Source organism: Pipistrellus kuhlii, unplaced genomic scaffold, assembly GCF_014108245.1.
Source record: "Pipistrellus kuhlii isolate mPipKuh1 unplaced genomic scaffold, mPipKuh1.p scaffold_m20_p_11, whole genome shotgun sequence".
Classification (NCBI taxonomy): Eukaryota; Metazoa; Chordata; class Mammalia; order Chiroptera; family Vespertilionidae; genus Pipistrellus; species Pipistrellus kuhlii.
The window spans coordinates 6,633,585-6,653,264 of record NW_023425416.1 but is presented as its reverse complement, the minus strand read 5'-3'; the positions used below and the strand labels follow the sequence as shown (position 1 = coordinate 6,653,264).

At 52.8% G+C, this 19,680-nt stretch overlaps 1 protein-coding gene across 5 annotated transcripts in view; it reads right to left on the bottom strand.

The window, feature by feature from the left end:
• PRICKLE2 (prickle planar cell polarity protein 2) overlaps nt 1-19,680 on the bottom strand; it is a 308,954-nt gene that overhangs the window by 23,750 nt on the left and 265,524 nt on the right. For all 5 annotated transcript variants that reach the window (XM_045578962.1, XM_036430629.2, XM_036430630.2 and 2 more), the window contains 3 exons: nt 18,474-18,677; nt 14,497-14,683; nt 8,757-9,629 (listed from right to left, as the gene is read on the bottom strand). In XM_045578962.1, the coding sequence (XP_045434918.1) occupies nt 8,757-9,629; nt 14,497-14,683; nt 18,474-18,677 (1,264 nt within the window). The remainder of the gene's footprint in view (nt 1-8,756; nt 9,630-14,496; nt 14,684-18,473; nt 18,678-19,680) is intronic.

Below are 19,680 nucleotides of genomic sequence, written 5' to 3'. Positions count from 1 at the left end.
AGCGGGACCATGAACGTGCAGCAGGATACCCCAGCCCTTTGGCGGTGGGCTCTGCTGCCCTCTCACACCTGTCTCTGTGTCCCCGCAGACAGGGCATGAACTGGGGGAGAGAAATGAGAGACGGACAGCTCCTCCCAGGCCTTTCATGCTGCGGGGCCATCTGACCCCTGTGAGCCGGGTTCGGGGCCATGAAGTGTCCACCAGGGCGTGGCTTCCCTGAGGAGCTCAGAGGAAGTCACCCCATGGGACCCGTCAGGAGGCTTTCCTGAATCACATCCTCAGCACTGAGTGGAGAGGGTTGGATCCATCCCACCTGTCCCTCCCAAACACCTCCTTGCTGGTCTGAAATCCCCTCTCCCCATTAAAGTAAGGTGACCAGTAAATCCCCTCTCCCCATTAAAGTAAGGTGACCAGTAAATCCCCTCTCCCCATTAAAGTAAGATGTGCCGCTGTTTAACAATTTGTCCCGCGTCCTGCTAAAAATTGGGACTATCCCACCAAAAGCGGGATGTCTGGTCACCTTACATTAAAGTCACCACAGGAACATGCCCCAAAGACCAGAAAACCATGGGTACCATACATATTGGACATTTGATGTCAAATTCAAAGGGGGTGGGATGGGGAGGGGGGGCTTCTGAAGGAAGGAACCAGACCAGGGAGTCAGCCACAAATGGGGGACACCTATAGTTCAGCAGATGTGTAGTTTTTACTCTCTTCCTTTGAAGATATTATCTCGATTTCCTTTTGAGAAGTGTCCCCGTTCCCCACCTCCTCAACCCATCGCCATTTTCAGTCCCTGCAATTATTTTGGCCTTGACCCCGTTGCCTGGCTCCCAGGATGGGCAGGTGACTCGGGCCTGGCCAATCAGAGCAACCATCCTCCCAGGCCCCAGGAGTTTGCTTAACAATGATTAGGTGACCCAAGTCAGGCAACTGTGACTTCATCCTGGGACTTTTTGGTGACACTTAAGAAAAGCACAGTCCCCACACCCCCTGACCTAAGGAATGTTAGCCGGGAGCTGCTGAGCTGCCTCCGCTGCCCTGGGAAGAGCCTGCCCGAGAACGGAGCCAGCAGCCGGGGGGGGGGGGGGGGGGGAAGCAAGGGCAGAGGAGAGAGAAGCGGAGGCTGTGCCATCAGTCCTGCTGACACCTGCACCCAGCTGGGCCTGGAACCAAAACCCTGTGAACCCGTAGTCACTTGACTTAGGAAATGCCTCATTTGTTTACACAAATTGGAGTTGGGATTCTGACACTTGGAACGAGAGTTCTGTAATTCCCGAGAACAGACAATCCCGGGCATTTGCCCAGGAGTTCCCAGACTGGCCCGGGAGCCACCGGAAGGTCTCAAGTGTGTGAGGCCAGCCTGGGCACATAGCCTCCCCCGGGGAGGGCGTGATCAAGGGGGCTGGGGGTGGCCACACAAGTGGCAAGTACCCGGCGCCTGCTGCCCAGGAGGCTCAACAACAGTTTAAAGAAAGAAATTGGGGTAGAGGATGGGCATCCAACTTAGAGAGAGAAGAAATGTTCCACATTACAAGGAGGAAAACCATGTCGGGCATTCTTGGTGCGCGAGCCGACACAGATCCCTACCCTGCGGTTTTCTCGTTCTTTTCCTTTGCCAGCAACGCTGAAAACTCCCGCACTGCCCCCGAGCAATCAGTGCATCTCAGTGTTGCACAGCCACATTTCCCTGTCAAGGTGTGCAGGTGTTGCATGTTAAAGGCATGGACATGCCCCAGCAATGCAACACGGTTCCAAGGCGGCCACAGGACTTCAGACTTCTGTTCCTGCTGTGCCCCTGCACATCCAGGTCAAGGTCACATGCACTTCCAGTGGGTGCTGGTCTGGGTCACAAATCACAGAGAAGCCCTGGCTGGTGTGGCTAAGTGGTTAGAGCGTTGGCCGGTGCACAAAGGGTATTGGGTTCGATTCCCGATCAAGGGTACATACCTGGGTTGCAGGTTTGATCCCTGGCCCGTTGAGGCATGTGTGGGAGGCAACTAATCAATGTGTCTCTCTCCCCTTTCTTCCTTCCTTCCCACTCTCTTTAAAAAACTAATTGAAAAATAAAATATCCTTAAGTGAGAATTAACAACAACAAAATTAAATCACAGAGTAGGTGAACTTATCCATTTCTTTCTTTTTTTAAATATATTTTATTGATTTTTTACAGAGAGGAAGAGAGAGAGAGAGCTAGAAATGTCGATGAGAGAGAAACTTCGACCAGCTGCCTCTTGCACACCCCCTATCGGGAATGTGCCTGCAACCAATGTACATGCCCTTGACCGGAATCGAACCTGGGACCTTTCAGTCTGCAGACTAACGCTCTATCCACTAAGCCAAACCGGTTTCAGTGAACTTATCCATTTCTATGTTTTCAAATTCATCCTCTCCTTTCTCCCAGAAGTCATCCCCCAGGGACACTGGGAACCTCTGCCAGTTTCCTCTCCTAAGTCTCCCTCATTTCAGTCTCCACCCTGTTTACACTGTGGCTGCTGCCAGCTTCACCTCTTTCCTGGCTGCACAGTCTTGGACTGCCTCCTATGGGCCTCAGGCATCAGCACTGGCCCTCTTCCGATCAACGAATTCCTCACGGGGAAGACGAGCCATTTTTAAAAAATGCAAATCTGATCATGTTCCTTCCCCTCCCCATTTGTCCTAAAACTTCCAGGGCTTTCCATTGTACTGAGTGCTTCTCCACCATCTAACCCTTCCGTCCTTCTCAGTTTACTGCTTTTTGTGCTCTACCCATGGAGCCTTCTCTTAGTACTTTATACTTGCTACCACAGGGCCTTTGCATATGCTGCTCTTGCTGCTTGGAATGCTCCCCCCCCCCCCTTTATCCCTTAAGCCTCTCTTTTTTAGGATGTCATCTCCTGACTCAGCCATATCCCTCTTTGTATATGCCTTCCTCGCCCCACATTTACCACAGATGGAATTTTATATCACACAATTAGATGGTTACTATGTATTAAACTCCACTACACTGTGAGGTACAGGAGGGCAAGGCCCATGTCTACTTTGGCTCAGCACTGGACCCACAGACCCATGCACACAGCATGGAACCACCAATAGTAATAACAGCTAGTAGTCCCTGAACACTGAGAGGGCACTGGGCACTGCCCTAAATTCTCTATGCAGATTAACTCATTAAATCTCCACAAAAACCTACAAAGCACTGTTGTCATCCCATTTCAAAGATGAGGGCGCTGAGGCACAGAACAGATAAGCTAACTGTCCAAGGTGACCTAGGTATTAAACTGCGAAGTCCATTTTCCAACCCATTCGTTCTGCTGTAGCTCCCAGGGCAGGCACTCAGGGCACATTTGCTGGCTGGCTGGCTGAATGAATGAACAGAAATCATCTTCCTCTTTCCCCCACTCCTATCCACACCTGCACTCCTCCTTACAGATGCTGCTCTCCCTGACCCAACCACTCCACACAGAACCGGCTGATCCTCACAGGATGGCCATGTTCCCGGCATTGGCATTCCCGGGCCCTTCTCCAGGGACCAGCTGGCACTCCCCAGCTGTCCTGTGGTGCGGCCTCTGCCTGCAGCAATCGATCCCAATTCCAAGTCTACTGTACACTGGCGCCTGTGTGTGACATGAACTCTGACCCTGACCCTGACTTGCACGACAGCCTTAGTCTCCTCTGCACTCCTGCCCCTGCCTGGGGCCAGACTTGCACGTGTCTCCTCCGTCTTTCTGGCCTCTGACTGGGCACTGCCACCTTGGCTTCTTATCATGCAGTTCTCACTGCACTCTTGTGCTCTTGAGTTTCCCTCTCGCCCTGCCAGAGCCACACGGACACTTCAGCAAACTGCTGCCACAGGAAAAGGAGTCCTGTCCCTTTCGATTGAGCCACGGTGCGAATCTCCCAAGTGGGCTCATGACCCTTCACGTGAGGATGTACACCAGAGAGGTGAAGAGCAAGGGCTTTGCAGACCACTCATCCGAGGTCCGCCTGGCCTTGCGAGGTGACAATTCTTAGGGCTGGAGTGTACTCACCTGTAAGATGGGTATAATAACCAGCCGTATCTCAAAGGACTGTGGGGAGGGTTATGCTACCGATGAAGTCATTAGCATGTCAGGTCACAGCCAGTGCTCTGTTGTGATCAGTTGCTGTCACCACCACCACTCACTGCGGCCACGGTGTAGTGGCTGAGGGCACAGGCCCTGGAGCTAGAACAGCCATGTTTGAGTAGTCCTCCTCCTCCACGTTCACCTGTGTGGCCTTTCTGTGTCTCACTTACTTCACCTGTAAAATGGGCCCCTGACAACTCTGTCTACCTCACAGGGACGGTGAGTCAGTCCACAGAAGGCGCTTAGAACTACACCTAGAGCATGGTAAACACCAAATCGTATTAGCCGTCATGGGTATTATTACCGTTTCAAACACTATGATCTTGCAGGCTGCAGGCTGCGTTGGAGTGGCATTTAGGGAGTGGCTTCTGCAAGGCTCCCCCTGGCGATGTGTCAGTGGTGCCCGTGCCCACTGACTCACTGCCTGTGAACGTGGGGATAGACTGTTTTCCAAGGAGCGACATACACTCCCAGTTCTGGCCAAACCGGGAGGTGCCACAGCCCACATCTGAGGCTGGCCCGCCCCTGGCCCGATCTGTTTTTCCAGCTCTGTTCTAAGGAAAAGCGGCACCCACAGAAAGATCATGCTTCGTGCCAGATTAAATATTACAGACGTAGTCAATAAGGTAAGCTGCTGACCACGGGGGAAAATCCATTATCCTGAAATCTAGCTTTCATCAAAGGATCAAGGTGTTGCCACTAAGCCCTCTGGGACACGTACGTGTTACTCACAGGCTGAGAGTCTAGGGTTCAAAGATGCCCCGGCAGTCCAGACACAGCCTTCTCAAAAGACTGCCGAGTTTTCTGGCAAAACCCAAATGCAACAGTGCGAGCTGGCAGCAAAGACCGACTCCCCGCTAGTCAGCACCGCCGCCCTGGTGGCCGCTCTGTGCAGTGCAGGGTCTGCTCCGGTGATGCTGCGTGAAGCAGTGTTTCAAATGCTAGTGGCAATCTTTCTTCCAGGCTGTTGTCTGGCAGATCCACGGAAACAGGAGACAGAATGGGTTTCTCTAGTTCCCTGTTTCCACGCCCCTCCCACGCTGGTTAGGAAGAAGAGAGCCCATCAGAGCATCTTCAGACTGGACATACATGTGGATGTGCACAGCTGGTGGAGCTGTCAGCCACTAAAACATGTTTATAGGCCAAAATTATGCACCAGCATGTTTGAGACGAGAGAGAAACAATAGAAATAAAAAAGTATCAGGTAACCATTTAGAGCACATGTGTCAAACACAAGGCCCACGGCCAAATCCGTCCCGCCAGGCCTTGCAGTGTGGCCCGCACCGCGCTGTCATCACTGCACTCCGCTGCGTTTCCATCACAATGACAGTTTATGACTGTTCAGTAAACCATTCGGCCCGCGATTTAGGCTGGATTTTAGATTTTGGCCCCTTCTCTGATTGAGTTCGACACCCCTCATTTAGAGGGTCAGATGTGTCGAGAACGATGTTAGCGATTTTAAATGCATTATCCTTTAATTCTGACAAAAACCCTACAATGGGAAGTACGATTATTCACTAAATGCCCTGGGTGAGGAGACGGAACCTAACAGATTCGCAGTGGCTTACTCCAGGCCCAGAGCTCACCTGGTGAAGGCTGGACTTGGACCCAGAAGTGACTCCGTCACTGGTGCTCCAGACCCTTAATGAACTGGGAATCTGAAAAACCAGCGCTCCTGTGAGAAGGTCCATCCTAGATGCTCACCTCCCTTGTCTGTGCTGTCCAATAGGTTAGCTGTTCGCTACCCCATGGCTATCGAAATTTAAACTGATTAAAAAGAAACGAAATTGGAAATTTAGTTCATTGCTATGGAGCACTTAAATAGGGCCAGTGCAGCTGATGGCCTGAAATTATGACTTCATTTCATTTTCATTAATCCAAATCTCAACGGTCACGTGTAGCTAGTGGCTACCACGCTGGGCAGAGCTGCTCTGAGGACTTTTTCTCGGCTGCATCAGACACGGCTCACGCTGCTTCTCAACTCTCAGGGATAGAGGGCTGCGAGGTGCTTTGCCCAAGGAGTCAGAGAGAACCATAGGGATAAAGCCCCTGCTTCTTTCTTTTCCTTTTTTTTTTAAATATATTTTATTGATTTTTTACAGAGAGGAGGAGAGAGGGATAGAGAGCTAGAAACGTCGATGAGAGAGAAACATCAACCAGCTGCCTCTTGCACACCCCCTACCGGGGATGTGCCCGCAACCAATGTACATGCCCTTGACCAGAAGAATCGAACCTGGGACCTTTCAGTCCGCAGACAGACGCTCTACCACTGAGCCAGACCAGTTTCTGCCCCTGCTTCTTTCTTAAGATCAGAGACTACATGTTCTTCAAATGCACCTGTCTGGCCTTCCCAACGCCCCCCAACCCACAGGTCTGATTGCCCCAAAGTCCCAGTGTGAGGACAAGAAAGTAAGAACAGGAAAGACCCTGGAACAAGTATTCTCAGACAGCAGGGAGCTGGTTAGATAGCAGGCTCCTGGCCCCCTCCTCTGCGGGCTCTGCTGCAGGGGGGCTGGGGCCGGAGTCCACGTTTGAGTCACAGCTGATGATTGCGATGCAGATGGTCTAGCTTGGAGGCGCTGCTCCGGAGGCTGAGCTGCTTGTCTCCTGGCCTCTTAGACCATTAGAGCGCTTACATCTTCGGGGAGCAGCGCTGGCTGGGCTGGGCGCCAGGCAGTCATCGCTCCGCACTAATTGCTCACTTCTACGGCATTAGCGAGGTGCTTAATCACCAAGGTCTCACTTTTCTCTCTGAAACATGGGGGTGAGGATGCGTGCTGTCTGTCCTCCAGGACGAGGGAGAACACAGGTGTGAACGCATTTGAGGGGACGGTAGCTAAAAACACATCCTGCAACTCAGAGACACGTTCTGCCTGTTAGCTGAGAGTTTACATAGATTTCACTTTTTTTTTTAAAATGTAGATTTTTAAAGCTGTCTCCATAAGAACAGAGCACTCATTCTCTTGAATTTTTTTCTTTTTCTTTCGTTAACCCTCACCCCAAGGAAATGTTTTTATTGGTTTGAGAGAGAGAGAGAAGAAGAAGAAGGGAAGAAGAGAAAGAGAGGGAGAGAAACATCTATGTGAGAGAGAAATATGGATTGGCTGCCTCCCGCACTCACCCTGACGTGGGATCGAACCCACAACCCAGGGATGTGCCCCAACTGGGAATCGAACCCACACCCCCTGGTGCATGGGATGATGCTCCAACCGACAGAGCCCACCGGCCGGGGCAAGTGCACAGCTCTGACTTGTCTGAAGCAACTGGGAGAGCTGACAGCCTGGGCTCATGTTGGGTGGCAGCCTGGTGGTTAGGGGGCCACCCGGGGTCACGTGCACAGGTTCAAGCCCGTCTCCACCTTTAAAAAGCTGGGTCAAGTCCCTGAGCCTCTCTGTGCCTCAGTTTCTTCAACTCTGAAAAGAGAATTCACTAGTCTTCCTCCTTCATGGGGTGTGATAACGTAACCGAGTGAATATTTATGAAGAGCTCAGAACAAGGTTTGGCCCATGGCAAGAGCTGTGCCACTAGCCGCGTGCGTAAATAACTGCATGTGGCAACCCGCAGCGGAGCCCACCTGTGCCCGTGTATCCATCTCCACCCAGGCTCACCGGGCCAGGGGACCCGCTATACCCGGTAGATGTGTCTCCCCCCTCGGGGCCAGGCACCAGGAGCGATACACTCAGTGTATCCCAGAGCGGTACTTCTCAAGCGATGGACCAGCTTAGCTTGAATGCACTGTGGACGGACGGGTGCCTTCCTGAACAGGACGGACACACAGCCACGCCACATGCAACTCATGCAACACACCTGGCTGGTGTGTAGCTGGGCCAGTAAATGAGCACAACAAGCATGCGCGTGGGTGTTGTCAAATTGTTCTATGCGTTCCTAACCATTGTCCTTTCTGTCCTGATCTCCCTGGGCACTGCGGCTGGCCCTGGTCCTCGGGCCCTTGGAGCAGTGCCAGCCTAGGGAGCATCTCCACGTCTCCACACGTACAGGAACCAGCCAGACAACGTGACCGGAGAGGGTGGGCACTGGGTTCCCCCTCTCTCCGTCCTCTCCACTCTGCCCTGCCAGCTCTGTCCATGCCTCCTTTGCTGCTATCTACACGTTAAAACCAGCTCCCTGATGAGATCCCGGGCTCAGAACACCACGCTGTGGACATGTGAGCCAGGCCTCCAGCTCACAGCTGTCTCTTCTCCTGGATGTCGCCTTTGACCTGCAGGAGCTGCCTTGCCCCATGCCACACCCACAGCCTGGTGTCCCAGTCGCTGGCCAGCAGCCCAAACCCAATGACCGACTGACACGGTGGTGCCAACGCCAGCCCCTCTGCCACAGCGGGAACCAACAGTGTGGCACCCTCCCCAGAGCCCTGTGGGTTGGGCTGAAGCTGGCTCCTGGCCCAACAGCACCCTTCACTTGGCTCCGCCCCCTCCCTGTCCTGTGTCCCCCTCCATCCCCCTCCTTGGAAGCACCCTCCACAGGTCACAGGCACCCGGATGTCTGCCTCAGCTCTGCTTCTTGGGAATCCATCACCTGAGACGTGGGTGCATCTTCCCCAGTGACCTGCTGGAGGGGGCGCACGGCGGGACAGCATGGACACCCTGAGGACCAGCATCAGCCACCCCGAGGTCACCCAGGCCGTGTACCCGCCAGGGGAACAGAGCCTACCTGTGGTGTTAGACAGCGCCAGGGATTCCATGGAGCCCCGAGGGGTCTGCTCCGTGGGCGTCATGTCCTCGGTGTACTTCAGGGAGCTGAGCGGACGGCGGGTCCGGCACTGCTGGGCGGGCATGCCCCCTTCCTCCTCCTCCTCGTCCTCCTCGTACTTGGGGACCTGGATGCTGCCCCGGGCTTCCCCGAAGCTCTGGCTGGACATGTCGCTATAGCTCTCCTGGGAGCGCAGCCGCCCCGGGTAGTAGTCCTCCCGGCACTCCTGGATGAAGCTGCCGCCGTGGCCCTTCAGCGCCATGGACGAGCTCCGCTTGGGGTTGCTGAAGTGCGGGGCCCACAGGTCGGGCGCGGCGCCCGCCTGGGCCGCGGGGCTGTAGGAAGTCCTGATGTTGCACTGGCTGAGCAGCTGCAGCGGGCTGGGCGGCTGGCTCTGCTCCAGCTGGTTCCCGTAGTGGAAGGGCTCGTCCCGGCTCCTCCAGATGGGGTCCCGGTTCAGGCTGGGCGTCTGGCCGGCCAGGCTGAGCAGGTCCATCTGCAGCGACAGGGGGTCCACGTCGGCGGACAGCCGGTTGGCGCTCACCTGCAGCTGGCCGTGCGGGCTCAGCACCGGCTCCTCCGTCTTGCCCTTGTTCTTGCCGATCTTGGCGCTGCGCCGGGACTCCTTGGCCCTGGCGTTCTGGAAGGCCGAGTCGGAGGAGTCCGAGCCGTTGGGGTCCTCCCCGGCGCTGCAGGCCCGCGAGCAGAATATCTGGCCCTGCTTGGGGAGGAAGGGCCGCCCCAGGAGGGACTTCTTGCAGTGAGCGCAGCAGAAGCAGGTCTCGGTGGCGTGCCAGTGCTGGCCGTCGTAGGTCATCTGGCCCTGGTCGATCCCTGAGGAGAGGAGACACGGGGGAGGCTGAGGAGGGGCTCAGACTAGTCCCTGCACTGTGACACGTCCGCATGCCGGAGGGGCCGGGCCGCCACCTGTGGCAGGAGCCCATGTGACTAAACCCGCGGTTCAAACCCCCGTCAATGGTGCTCATGTCCTATCCACACACACACACACACACACACACACACACACACACCCCACCCCCGCCTCCTTCTCGTTCCAGGCGGCTCATTTGGGCTGAGCAGAGACACTAGGTCAGATTGGCCCACCATGAATCCTGCCCGGCACACACGCATCATGATACCAACGAGGACAAACGCTTTGCATGTATGTAAACTCATTCAATCCCTCCACGGGCTCAGGTGAGAAAAAATGACGTTTCCATTTTTTTCTCACCTGAAAAAAATGAAAACATCATTTCCATTTTTTTTTTTTTCAGGTGAGAAAACAGGCGCAGGAGGCCAGATAACCAGCCGGGTGTAAGACAGTGGGGAGTCACAGACGGGATCGACCCAGGAAGCCTTGCCCTTACCACGACATGGCACCGCCTCCTTCACTCCCCTTAGGGGTCTGCGCAAGGGCCAGCTCCTTGGGGACGTCGTCCTGTCCACCCCCCTGACACCTCTCCACCCTTCCCCACCCACTCCTGCTGACCTCTTTATGCAGAGGTTCTCAACATTCCTAATGCCGCGGCCCTTTAATACAGCTCCTCATGTTGTGGTGACTCCCAACCATAAAACTATTTTCGTTGCTACTTCATTACTGTAATGTTGCTACCGTTAATGAATCAAAATGTAAATATCTGTGTTTTTCCATGGTCTTAGGCGAACCTGCTAGTGGTTCTCAACCTGTGGCCTTCTCCTGGTTATAGGACTTAATCTCTCCAGAGGCCCGATCGCCCTGGGGCCAGGAGCTTTGGGCAAAGCTAAAGCTACACCCGGTCCCAGCACTGGCCAGGAAAATAACGTGTCTCCCGGCCCAGGGGCTGGTTCGGGCTGGGGAGGTGACCTGCACGGGCCCAGAGGAGTCCTGGGCCCGCAGTAAGCCAGTGACGGCAGAACGAAAGCCGGGGCTGCGGGGCCGTCCTGTGGGGAGCCTGCTGAGAACGCAGCCCCCCAATCGCGTGTGGGAAGGAAGGGGACCTCTGGGTCTGACGGGAACGTCTTTCCGAAAGGCAGGACTAACGTGATCCTTCCCCTGTGGCGGCTGAGAACAGGAAGCCTTTCCAGGAATAACTCCCAGAGACTCGTCCAGAGAGGCGGCGAACGAAAGCGGAGGGAAAGAGAAGGCCAACATGGGCAGCTCTCCTGCCCTGTCTGTGCCCTCACTTCCCGGCCCGGGCCCAGGAGAGCGGGGCATAAGGTACAGGCTTCTTGGCCTGGCTCCTCCCCAAGCCAAGGGTCTTGGTTTCTTTAGGAGTCAGCCCTGGGGACCCAAGGGCACTGTTAGAGGGACGGGAGCAGCCACCAGGGCCACCCCAAGGGGAGTGGAGCACCGGACCAACTGGCTTCCATTCAGCACTGCGTTCCCCGCAGTGAGAACTGGCTGAGGCAGGACGCAAGGGCGGGCAGCACCCTGGCAGCTGAGCGGGACCCTGCCATTCCAGCTGGCTGTAAAGATGCCGAGGTCCACCAGCATGGGTTCAAATCCGGATTCTGCCGCTGTCTGGCTGTGTGACCCTGGGCCAGTGGTCGGCAAACTGCGCTCGAGAGCCACATCGGTTCTTTGGCTCCTTGCATGTGGCTCGGCTTTAGAACCACTTCTTCAGAATAGACTCGCCCAGGCCGAAAACCGACTTCTGCGCCTGGGCCACGAAGTTTCAATCGCCCTGTACATGCGCGCCTGCACGTGGTATTGTATGGAAGAGCCACACTCAAGGGGCCAAAGAGCTGCATGTGGCTCGAGAGCCACGGTTTGCCCACCACTGCTCTAGGCTCCATCTCTCTGTGCCTCCGTGCCTCCTCAATGGAACAGGGATAACTGTGGCACTTACTTCATGGCTGCTGTGGGGACTGGCTGAGTTAATAAGCAGAGAATGCTTAGGCCCCTGCCGGTAACTATTCTCACTGCTCGTCTTGCGTTTTTTAGGTCTTAATGTCTGTCTCCCTCTTGGCTCTGGCGGCTGTGCCTGTATGCAGGCCAGGGGAGAACTCAGGTTGACCTGGTCTCCCCGCACCTCTCTCTCCTTTCCTCCGGGGCCTAAGCTGCCCTCCCGGCTGCCCTGGGCCCTCACTGTGGGCTCCCGCTCAGCACAGGTCTCCGCAGCTGCAGCCCTCCACCCGTCCGTCCGTCCGTCCGTCACAGGCACACAGGGAGGCCAGCTCCTGCAGCCTATCCTCCACCCACTTCCCCATGCATGCTCCTTCGTGCTTCTGCAGGAAACGAGCTCAGATAGGCGGCAGGGGCCTCCTCCTCGGAGTGGGGGCCTCTCAGAGGGCTGGGTCTCTGTGGGGAGGGGCTGGGGAGGCGTGTTACGAAGAGGCCCGGCCGGCAGCGGAACGTGGTCCCTGATAAACATCAGCGACAGTCACACGCGCCCTGAACTGCCCCTGAACTCTCAATATCTGGAAAGGGCTCTGCCGGCCCTCATCTAAGTGCTCTTTTTCCCTCCCCGCTAAGCCCCTTAAGTACTTCTCTGAGGGCGATGTGTCTGCTGCCGCTCCAGCCGCCGTCTGTTTATAGGACTGTTTGCTGAGCGCGGGCAAGAGTACCGTTGCCCTAGCAACGGCTGCCTGATGCAGGGTCTGCGCGGAGCAGCTATATAAATATGGAATATTTGCAGAATGTGGTCAGAGCAAAGCACCAGAGACTGCGGCGTGCACGGTACCCGGAGCACACCTCTCCCTGCCGCAGGAAATTACGTTTTACAGGAAAATGGACCTAGGACAAAACAACCCAGGGGCAGCATTTTAACACAGCGGTGACAATGTTGCAGGCCACAGAGTTCTTCTCTGGTAAAACATGCACGCCTTTGTACGGATTTAAGAGGAAAGAAGAGGGAACGCCAGTCACCATTCTCCACCAGCTAGGAGAAGCGAAGAGAGAAGGCCGTGGCCTCCTGAGGGGCAGCGGCTGTGGGCACGGTGTGATCTCCTCTCTTCCAGCCACTAAGCGCGATCCGCATGCCAGTGTCTGGAGCGGCTCTGACGCCTCCCAGGAAAGGGACAGAAGATGCAGAAACACTGAGGCGAAGGGGCATCGCTGCCGTGGGCACGTCTTCTGTTCACTCAGCCCCTGTCACCTGAGCAAGCACCTCCTTGCAGACTCCGAACCCACAGCGAGAAGGTGGGGTAGGGAGGTGCTCTGTCTCCCCTGACAGCGTCCCACCCCGCCCTTCTCACGGCCCAGGCACTTGTCCGAACCAGGGTCCCGTTCCCTAATGCTTACCCTGCAAGGAAGCTTATCTCTGAGTGAAGACTGTGGGATTCTTGGTTGGCACCAGGCCATGGAGAGGGAGGTGTTTCGGGCTGGGTCCCTCAGGCCCCAGGAGGGATGCTGCTGGGCAGAGGTAAGCAAAACGATGCCCAACCCTGGGCCTGGCAGGGCCACCAGCCCGGAAGGGCCTTCCAGAAGCAGGACGTGTGGGGTGGACACCCGACAACAAAGGCCTAAGCCCATGTGCGAGCCGTGTCCACAAAGCTGTGATTTTCATCAACACCCGAAACCCTCCAAATGACTAGCTGGTTTTACATCTGAATGCATCACATCTGATGAACCAGGGCAAGCATGTCAAGCTCACGGCTCACAGGCAGCATGCCTCATTTATTTGGCCTGTGTTAGCCTTTGAGTTTGACATGCTTGCTCTAGGGAGACAAAGCCACTCCTCCTTGTTCCTGATAAAATCTCTGACTTCCTCCCCACCTACCCACCGCAGGTGAGACGCAGGCAGCTTCTGAGCACGTTGCCTGGAATGGCACAAACCACAGGCAGACCAGCTGCTGGCCTCACAGACCTCCATCCCTGGCCAGCTTTCCTTTCTCTTTAAAGGGCAGCTCCTTCTCAAGGTGCCAGAACAGGCAAGTTGAGTGGAGAAGCCACAGATGATCCAGAACAGCGTTGGAGGGCGAACAAACTGGTTAGTTTTGCAAAGGGAAAATGATAGACGCCATCTTAGAACTGCCACTTATTTGGAGAGTCTATAGCTTATGGGCTATTTGAGGTATGCTTGCTTTGTATTTGGCTGGGTCAGCCTTTTTTTTTTTTTTTAAGACATGCTTGCCAGAAACCATTTGGTTTTCTTGACTATCCTACCAAGATAGCTGCTTTGGTTCCTCCCTCTGTTAACACTTGAGTTTTCCAGGGAGGCAGTGGAAGACATCTGTTTATAGTTTATTTCTGAGATCCCTCTGTGGTAGTGGGGCTGTACATCACATAGCCCCACCCAGAGGTGGGCCTATGACTCAGGCAAACCAATAGGAATCTAGGAATTCCTTATTCTCTTGTTTCCAGGGCAGAACACATGACCAGACCATGGCCTATGGGGCTCCTATACAGAGACCTGACTTGGATGCTGGAAGATCACAGCCCCACTCCTCTACAGGATACAATTACTAAATGCATATACTTGGAGGGTCATCTTGGCCGCCATGAGAAGGCAGCTTGTTCCCGAAAGATACCAACAGAAGGCAAGCTGAGGAGAGACACGGAGGAACAAAGAGAGTTTGTTTAAACCCTTGATCCATCTCTACCTGTAGCCAACATACTCCTTGGCCTTTCTAGTAACGTCAGCCAAGACAGTCCCTTTATTCACTTATGCTAGCATGAGTTGGGTTTCTACCATTTGCACCCAAAGGGATTCTAGGGACACCAGACACAGTGAAGGTCCAGTCCCAGGAGGACCGGGCTGAGCCTCACGCGTGGCCTCACCTATGTGTTGGGCGCAGGTGTCGCAGTATTCTGCATACAAGGACTCGAAGCAGTGGCAACAGTAGGGCCTTCCCTCCTTCATGATGTAGCGCTGGCCGCCCAGCACGGTCTCGCACTCGAAGCAGCAGAAGTGTTTCATGTGCCAGTGCCGCCCCTCGGCTTCGGTGCACTCGTCGGCAAAGATGATCTGGAGATGAGGGAGCCAGATGGTTAGGACCCAGCCCAGAGGATGCACCTTAAATGAGCACAGGGAGGGACCCACACTAGAAGAGTGGGAAAGCTGTCCCTCCCCTCTCAACAAATTGTCAAACAGAAGTGGATGAGAACATGCTCATGCTAGATCTAATCAGCTCCCACATTTGGATTTGCCTGAAGTACAACTAAACATGGTTTCCAGTCTGGCCTTGTAATTAGTTTTAACCACATTTTAATAAGAGAAAGAAGGTTCTAAATATGAGTAACATAGAGCAGGACCAAAAACAGACAGCTTCTGGGCACTTTGAACATATGTGTCTGTTTTACTTGGCCTATGCACAGTATTTTTAAAAAGTGGGGAATGCCATACAAACACCTGGAATCCTGGTTTATCTCTTGAGTGTATCATATGTGGCAACATGCAGTGTACGTCCCCGTGTGTATGAGCAGCTGGGGCAGGAAGATGGGCTGCTGCTCCCACGTAAGTGGTGAGCGCTCGTCACCACTCTCTGTTGCCTTAACATGAGCCCTCTTCCTGTGCAGTACCTATTGCCCTCAGAGCATTTGTGTTTTGACCTTTAATGTAGAGTTCTTAAAAAAATCTAAAGTATAGATTTAATAGCTTCCTTCAAATTGCAGTAATCCAGACAGTGGGTACTGGTATAAAAATAGACATGTAGATCAAGAGAATGGAATTAGAAGCACAGAAATAAACCCAAACAAATTGGCCACTTGATTATCAACAAGGGAGCCAAGGACATTCAATGGGGGAAGAACAGTCTCTTCAACAAATGGGGATAGGACAAGTGGAGAGCCACAGGCAAAAGAATGAATCAGAACCCCTATCTCACACTGTCCACTACAGGAACTCAAAGGGATTAAAGACCCAAAGAGCCAAAAACTATAAAATACCCAGAAGAAAACACAGGTATAAATTTCCATGACCTTGCATTAGGCCAGAGGTTGGCAAACTGCGGCTCGAGAGCAACATGTGGCTCTTTGGACCCTTGAGTGTGGCTCTTCCACAAAATACCACGTGTGGGAGTGCATGTACAGTGTGATTAAAACTTCATGGCCCATGTGCAGAAGTTGGTTTTCAGCTCCCAAAAGAAATTTCAAGCATTATACTGTTGGTATTTGACTCTTTACTAATGAGTTTGCTGACCAATGCATTAGGCAATGGTTTTTTAGGTATGATACACTGAAAACATAAGTAACTATATATATATATATATATATATATATATATATATATATATATATAAATAAATTGGACCTTATCCAAGTTAAATAGTTTTACGTTTCAAAGGACATCATCAAGAAAATGAAAATATAACCACAAAATGGGAGAAAATACTTGCAAATCATGTATCTGATAAGAAACTAGTATCCAGCCAGGACCGGTTTGGCTCAATGGATAGAGCGTCCATTGAGGACTGGGGACTGAAGGGTCCTGGGTTCGATTCCGGTCAAGGGCATGTACCTTGGTTGCGGGCATATGGGTGTGCAAGAGGCAGCTGATCGATGTTTCTCTCTCATCGATGTTTCTAGCTCTCTATCCCTCTCCCTTCCTCTCTGTACAAAATCAATAAAATATATTAAAAAAGAAAAAAAAGAAAAAAAACTAGTATCCACAATATTTAAATAGTTACAATCCCACAGTGAAAAGAAAAATCACATAAGTAAAAAAATGGGCCAAGGATTTGAATAGACATTTCTTAAAAAAACGAAAAATACACAAATGGCCAATAAACACATGAGAAGATGCTCAACATTATTAGCTGTTAAGGATATGCAAGCCACAACCACTTTACAGCCACTAAGATGACTATAATAAAAAAGATAAGCAATGAATGTTGAGAATGTGGAGAAACTGGAATCCTCATTTATTGATAGTGGGAATGTAAAATGGTGTAGCTGTTCTGGAAGAAAGTTTGGATTCCCTCAGAAAATTAAACAGATTTTTCATATGACCCAGCAATTCCATTCCTAGAGAACTACAAATATGTGTCCACACAAAAACTCATACATGAATGTTCCTAGCAGCATCATTCATAATTGTCAAAAAGTGGGAACAACTTAAATGTCCATCAGTTGAAAAATGGCTAAACAAAATGTGACATTTGCATACCACTGAATATCATTCAGCCATGGAAAAGAATACAGTACCGATATAGGTTATAGCCTGTATTAGCCTTGAACACAGCATGCTAAGTGACAGGAGCCAGAGACAAAAGGTCATACATTGTCTACTCCATTTATATAAAATGTCTAGAATATGTAAACCCATATAGAGAGAGACGTGATTAGTGGTTTCAGGGGCTGGGTGAGGGGGAAAGGGAAGTTTGTACTAATAGACAGAGTTCCTTTCGAGGCGGGATTGGGTATTAGTGATGGTTGCACAACTCTGTGATGATATTAAAATCATTGGATGCACACACTTTAAAGGGTGAAACTTATGCTCTGTGAGTTACATCTCAATAAACAAAAATTTCAAAGCTCTTAAAGCATCATATTCTATTTGCCATTAAGTGACATAATGTATTAGGAGCACTCATTTCCAGATGTGGAAACTGAGGCATGAAGGTAAAGCGGCTGCCTAGAATCACCAAGCTGGACCTGAACTCAGTTTCCCAACTACTTGCCTAGTGGGTCTTAGAGCATCACCATTAGCATTAGAATCCAATTAGTTAAGACAGATAAAACTCTCTCCTAGAAGAGCGAATCGCTCCTGGACAATTTATGTGGAAGAAATGCCCAGTGGAGTGAACTCTGGCTACAAAAGGGAGTGTTGTTCATAAGTTCCACATTTCTGTGTACAAGGTGGAGAGAACCAAAAATCCACTCTGCAGGAGGAAACCCCATCCAAGACCTTTCCCTTGATGAACCCCATAATAGTGGTCAGCTTTAACACGTTCTCCTTTCTGCTCCAAACTCTTAAAATGTTTGTATGGAGCCTGTACGCTCCAAACCTTTAAAGCTAAACCAGGTGTTCTAGTCTCCCAGGTCGCAGAAAGCACCAGGCCTGGCTTGTGCTGCTGTCTGCTGTCTTACTCCAGGAAGCAAATTCAAGTTCTTAGAGTGCGGGACAGAGGTATCCAGAGGGAATATCCATCTGCCTCCTGAATCCTCATCAGAACTTCTATAAGTTGTGAGAAAATTAAATAATGCCTCCAGCTTTCTTCCCAAACCAACCTCTCCCTCTGAAGCTCAGAAAACAGAGCTTTTAAAGATATAAGGGGCACATCATTACTGACTAGAGGCCCAACGCACAAAATTCATGCAAGAGTAGGCCTCCCTTCCTGCAGCTGCCGGCACCAGCTTCCCTCTGGCACCCGGGACCCAGGCCTCCCTCCAGCCGCCAGCAGGCACAGGGACACAGGCTTCCCTTACAGCCTCAGCTTCGACCGGAAAGGTCACCTGGAAGGACATCTGGTCTAATTAGCATATTACTCTTTTGTTATTAGAGATGATGACTCTCTGGGATTTGGGCTGAAACCTAAAGCTGTATGATACCATGGTTCCTTTCGTTAACACTCTGAATGGACCCAATGCCAGGAGTCACCTCAGCTACAGAAACCAGCTGCCTTCCCACCTGGTCCATGGGGCTGTGCGTTCAGTGATGCAGGCCATGTCCCCGACAGCCAGCCATCCGGGATGGGGACTTCTCTCGGGAAAGGGTTAATACAGGAAGGTGTGGGGGCTGCTATGGTCACAGCCCCACTGTGTGGGTCATGCCACGGCGGCTGCGGGCAGGGCTGCCACCCCGGGAGCGCACTGACCTCGTCGCAGGCGGCGCAGCGTGGCTTCAGGCACTCGGCGTGGTGCCGGCCGCAGTAGATCTTGCCGTCCTGGTAGAAGTAGATCAGGTCCACCAGCAGCTCGCTGCAGACGGTGCAGATGAAGCAGGGCGGGTGCCAGCACACCCCGTGGCCGGCGCGCGACGCGAACACAGCGATGTCCCCGCCGTTAATCTGGCCCCCGCACTGCGAGGCAAAGGGAAACGTGCGTGTGAACAGGGGGCCCACCTCTCTCACCCCGCACAGGTGACAAACCACCACCACCTCCACCAGTCTCCACCATGGGGCACTTACGTTCCGACGAGGCCCTGTGCTGCCTGCTCTACATACGTGTGCCTCCCCCTCTCCGTGCCCAGGGCCACCACGTAAGATGAAGATTAATTAAGTAACAGAAAACCAGGACTCACAAAGGTGGGAAAGAAGAAAACTCTCCAGCAGGAGGCACATTACACAAACTCCATCAGAGGCAGACAAGGTTAAGATGAGGAGGAGGAGGAGGCTGTGGGGGCTGAGGCGGGAGTGGGCTGTAAGATGGTAAGGGGAGTGGGTTCATTCGAATGTGCCCGCCTTTAACTATTTCCCAGACAGTCTCTCAGGCCTGCCGTTAGCCTGCTTCTGCCAGCATCTTTTTACATAATCCTGACGGGAAAGGCACTGCTTCTAAGACCAGCCTCTGGAAAGGGCCTCTTCCCTGGCCCTCCCTTATCTTCCCACTCGAGTTCCCAAGCTCCTTCCCCATCCAGAAAGGGGCAAGGCAGAGTCCCCGGTGGCCCTGCTTAAGGCTGGGGTTTGGGAAAAACAAATATGGTCTGAGGGCCTTTGAGGGAGGAATCAGTGGGTCTGGGGGCAGGCTCTCGGCTCACCAGGGTGTTGGCATGAGGGTCACAGCCTGAGGGCCCGGTACCAGGCCCCACATGAGGGACAGAGCTCCAGGGACAATGTCTATGGAGTAGAAACGCTACCTCTGAACCCTCCCTACATCATGGGCCTCTGGTGGGTTGAACTGCTTTCTAGAAAAAGGAGTAGAGAGGTCATGAAACTGGCTCTGGGAGCCCAATTATGTGATCAGATAAGGGAAAGACTATGCTACCAAAAGCACTAACCCTTCCTCTTATAACATAGGTAGAACTGGGGTAGCATACTGTTAATAGGTAAACTGAGGCACATTCAACATTTAGCAAATATTGAA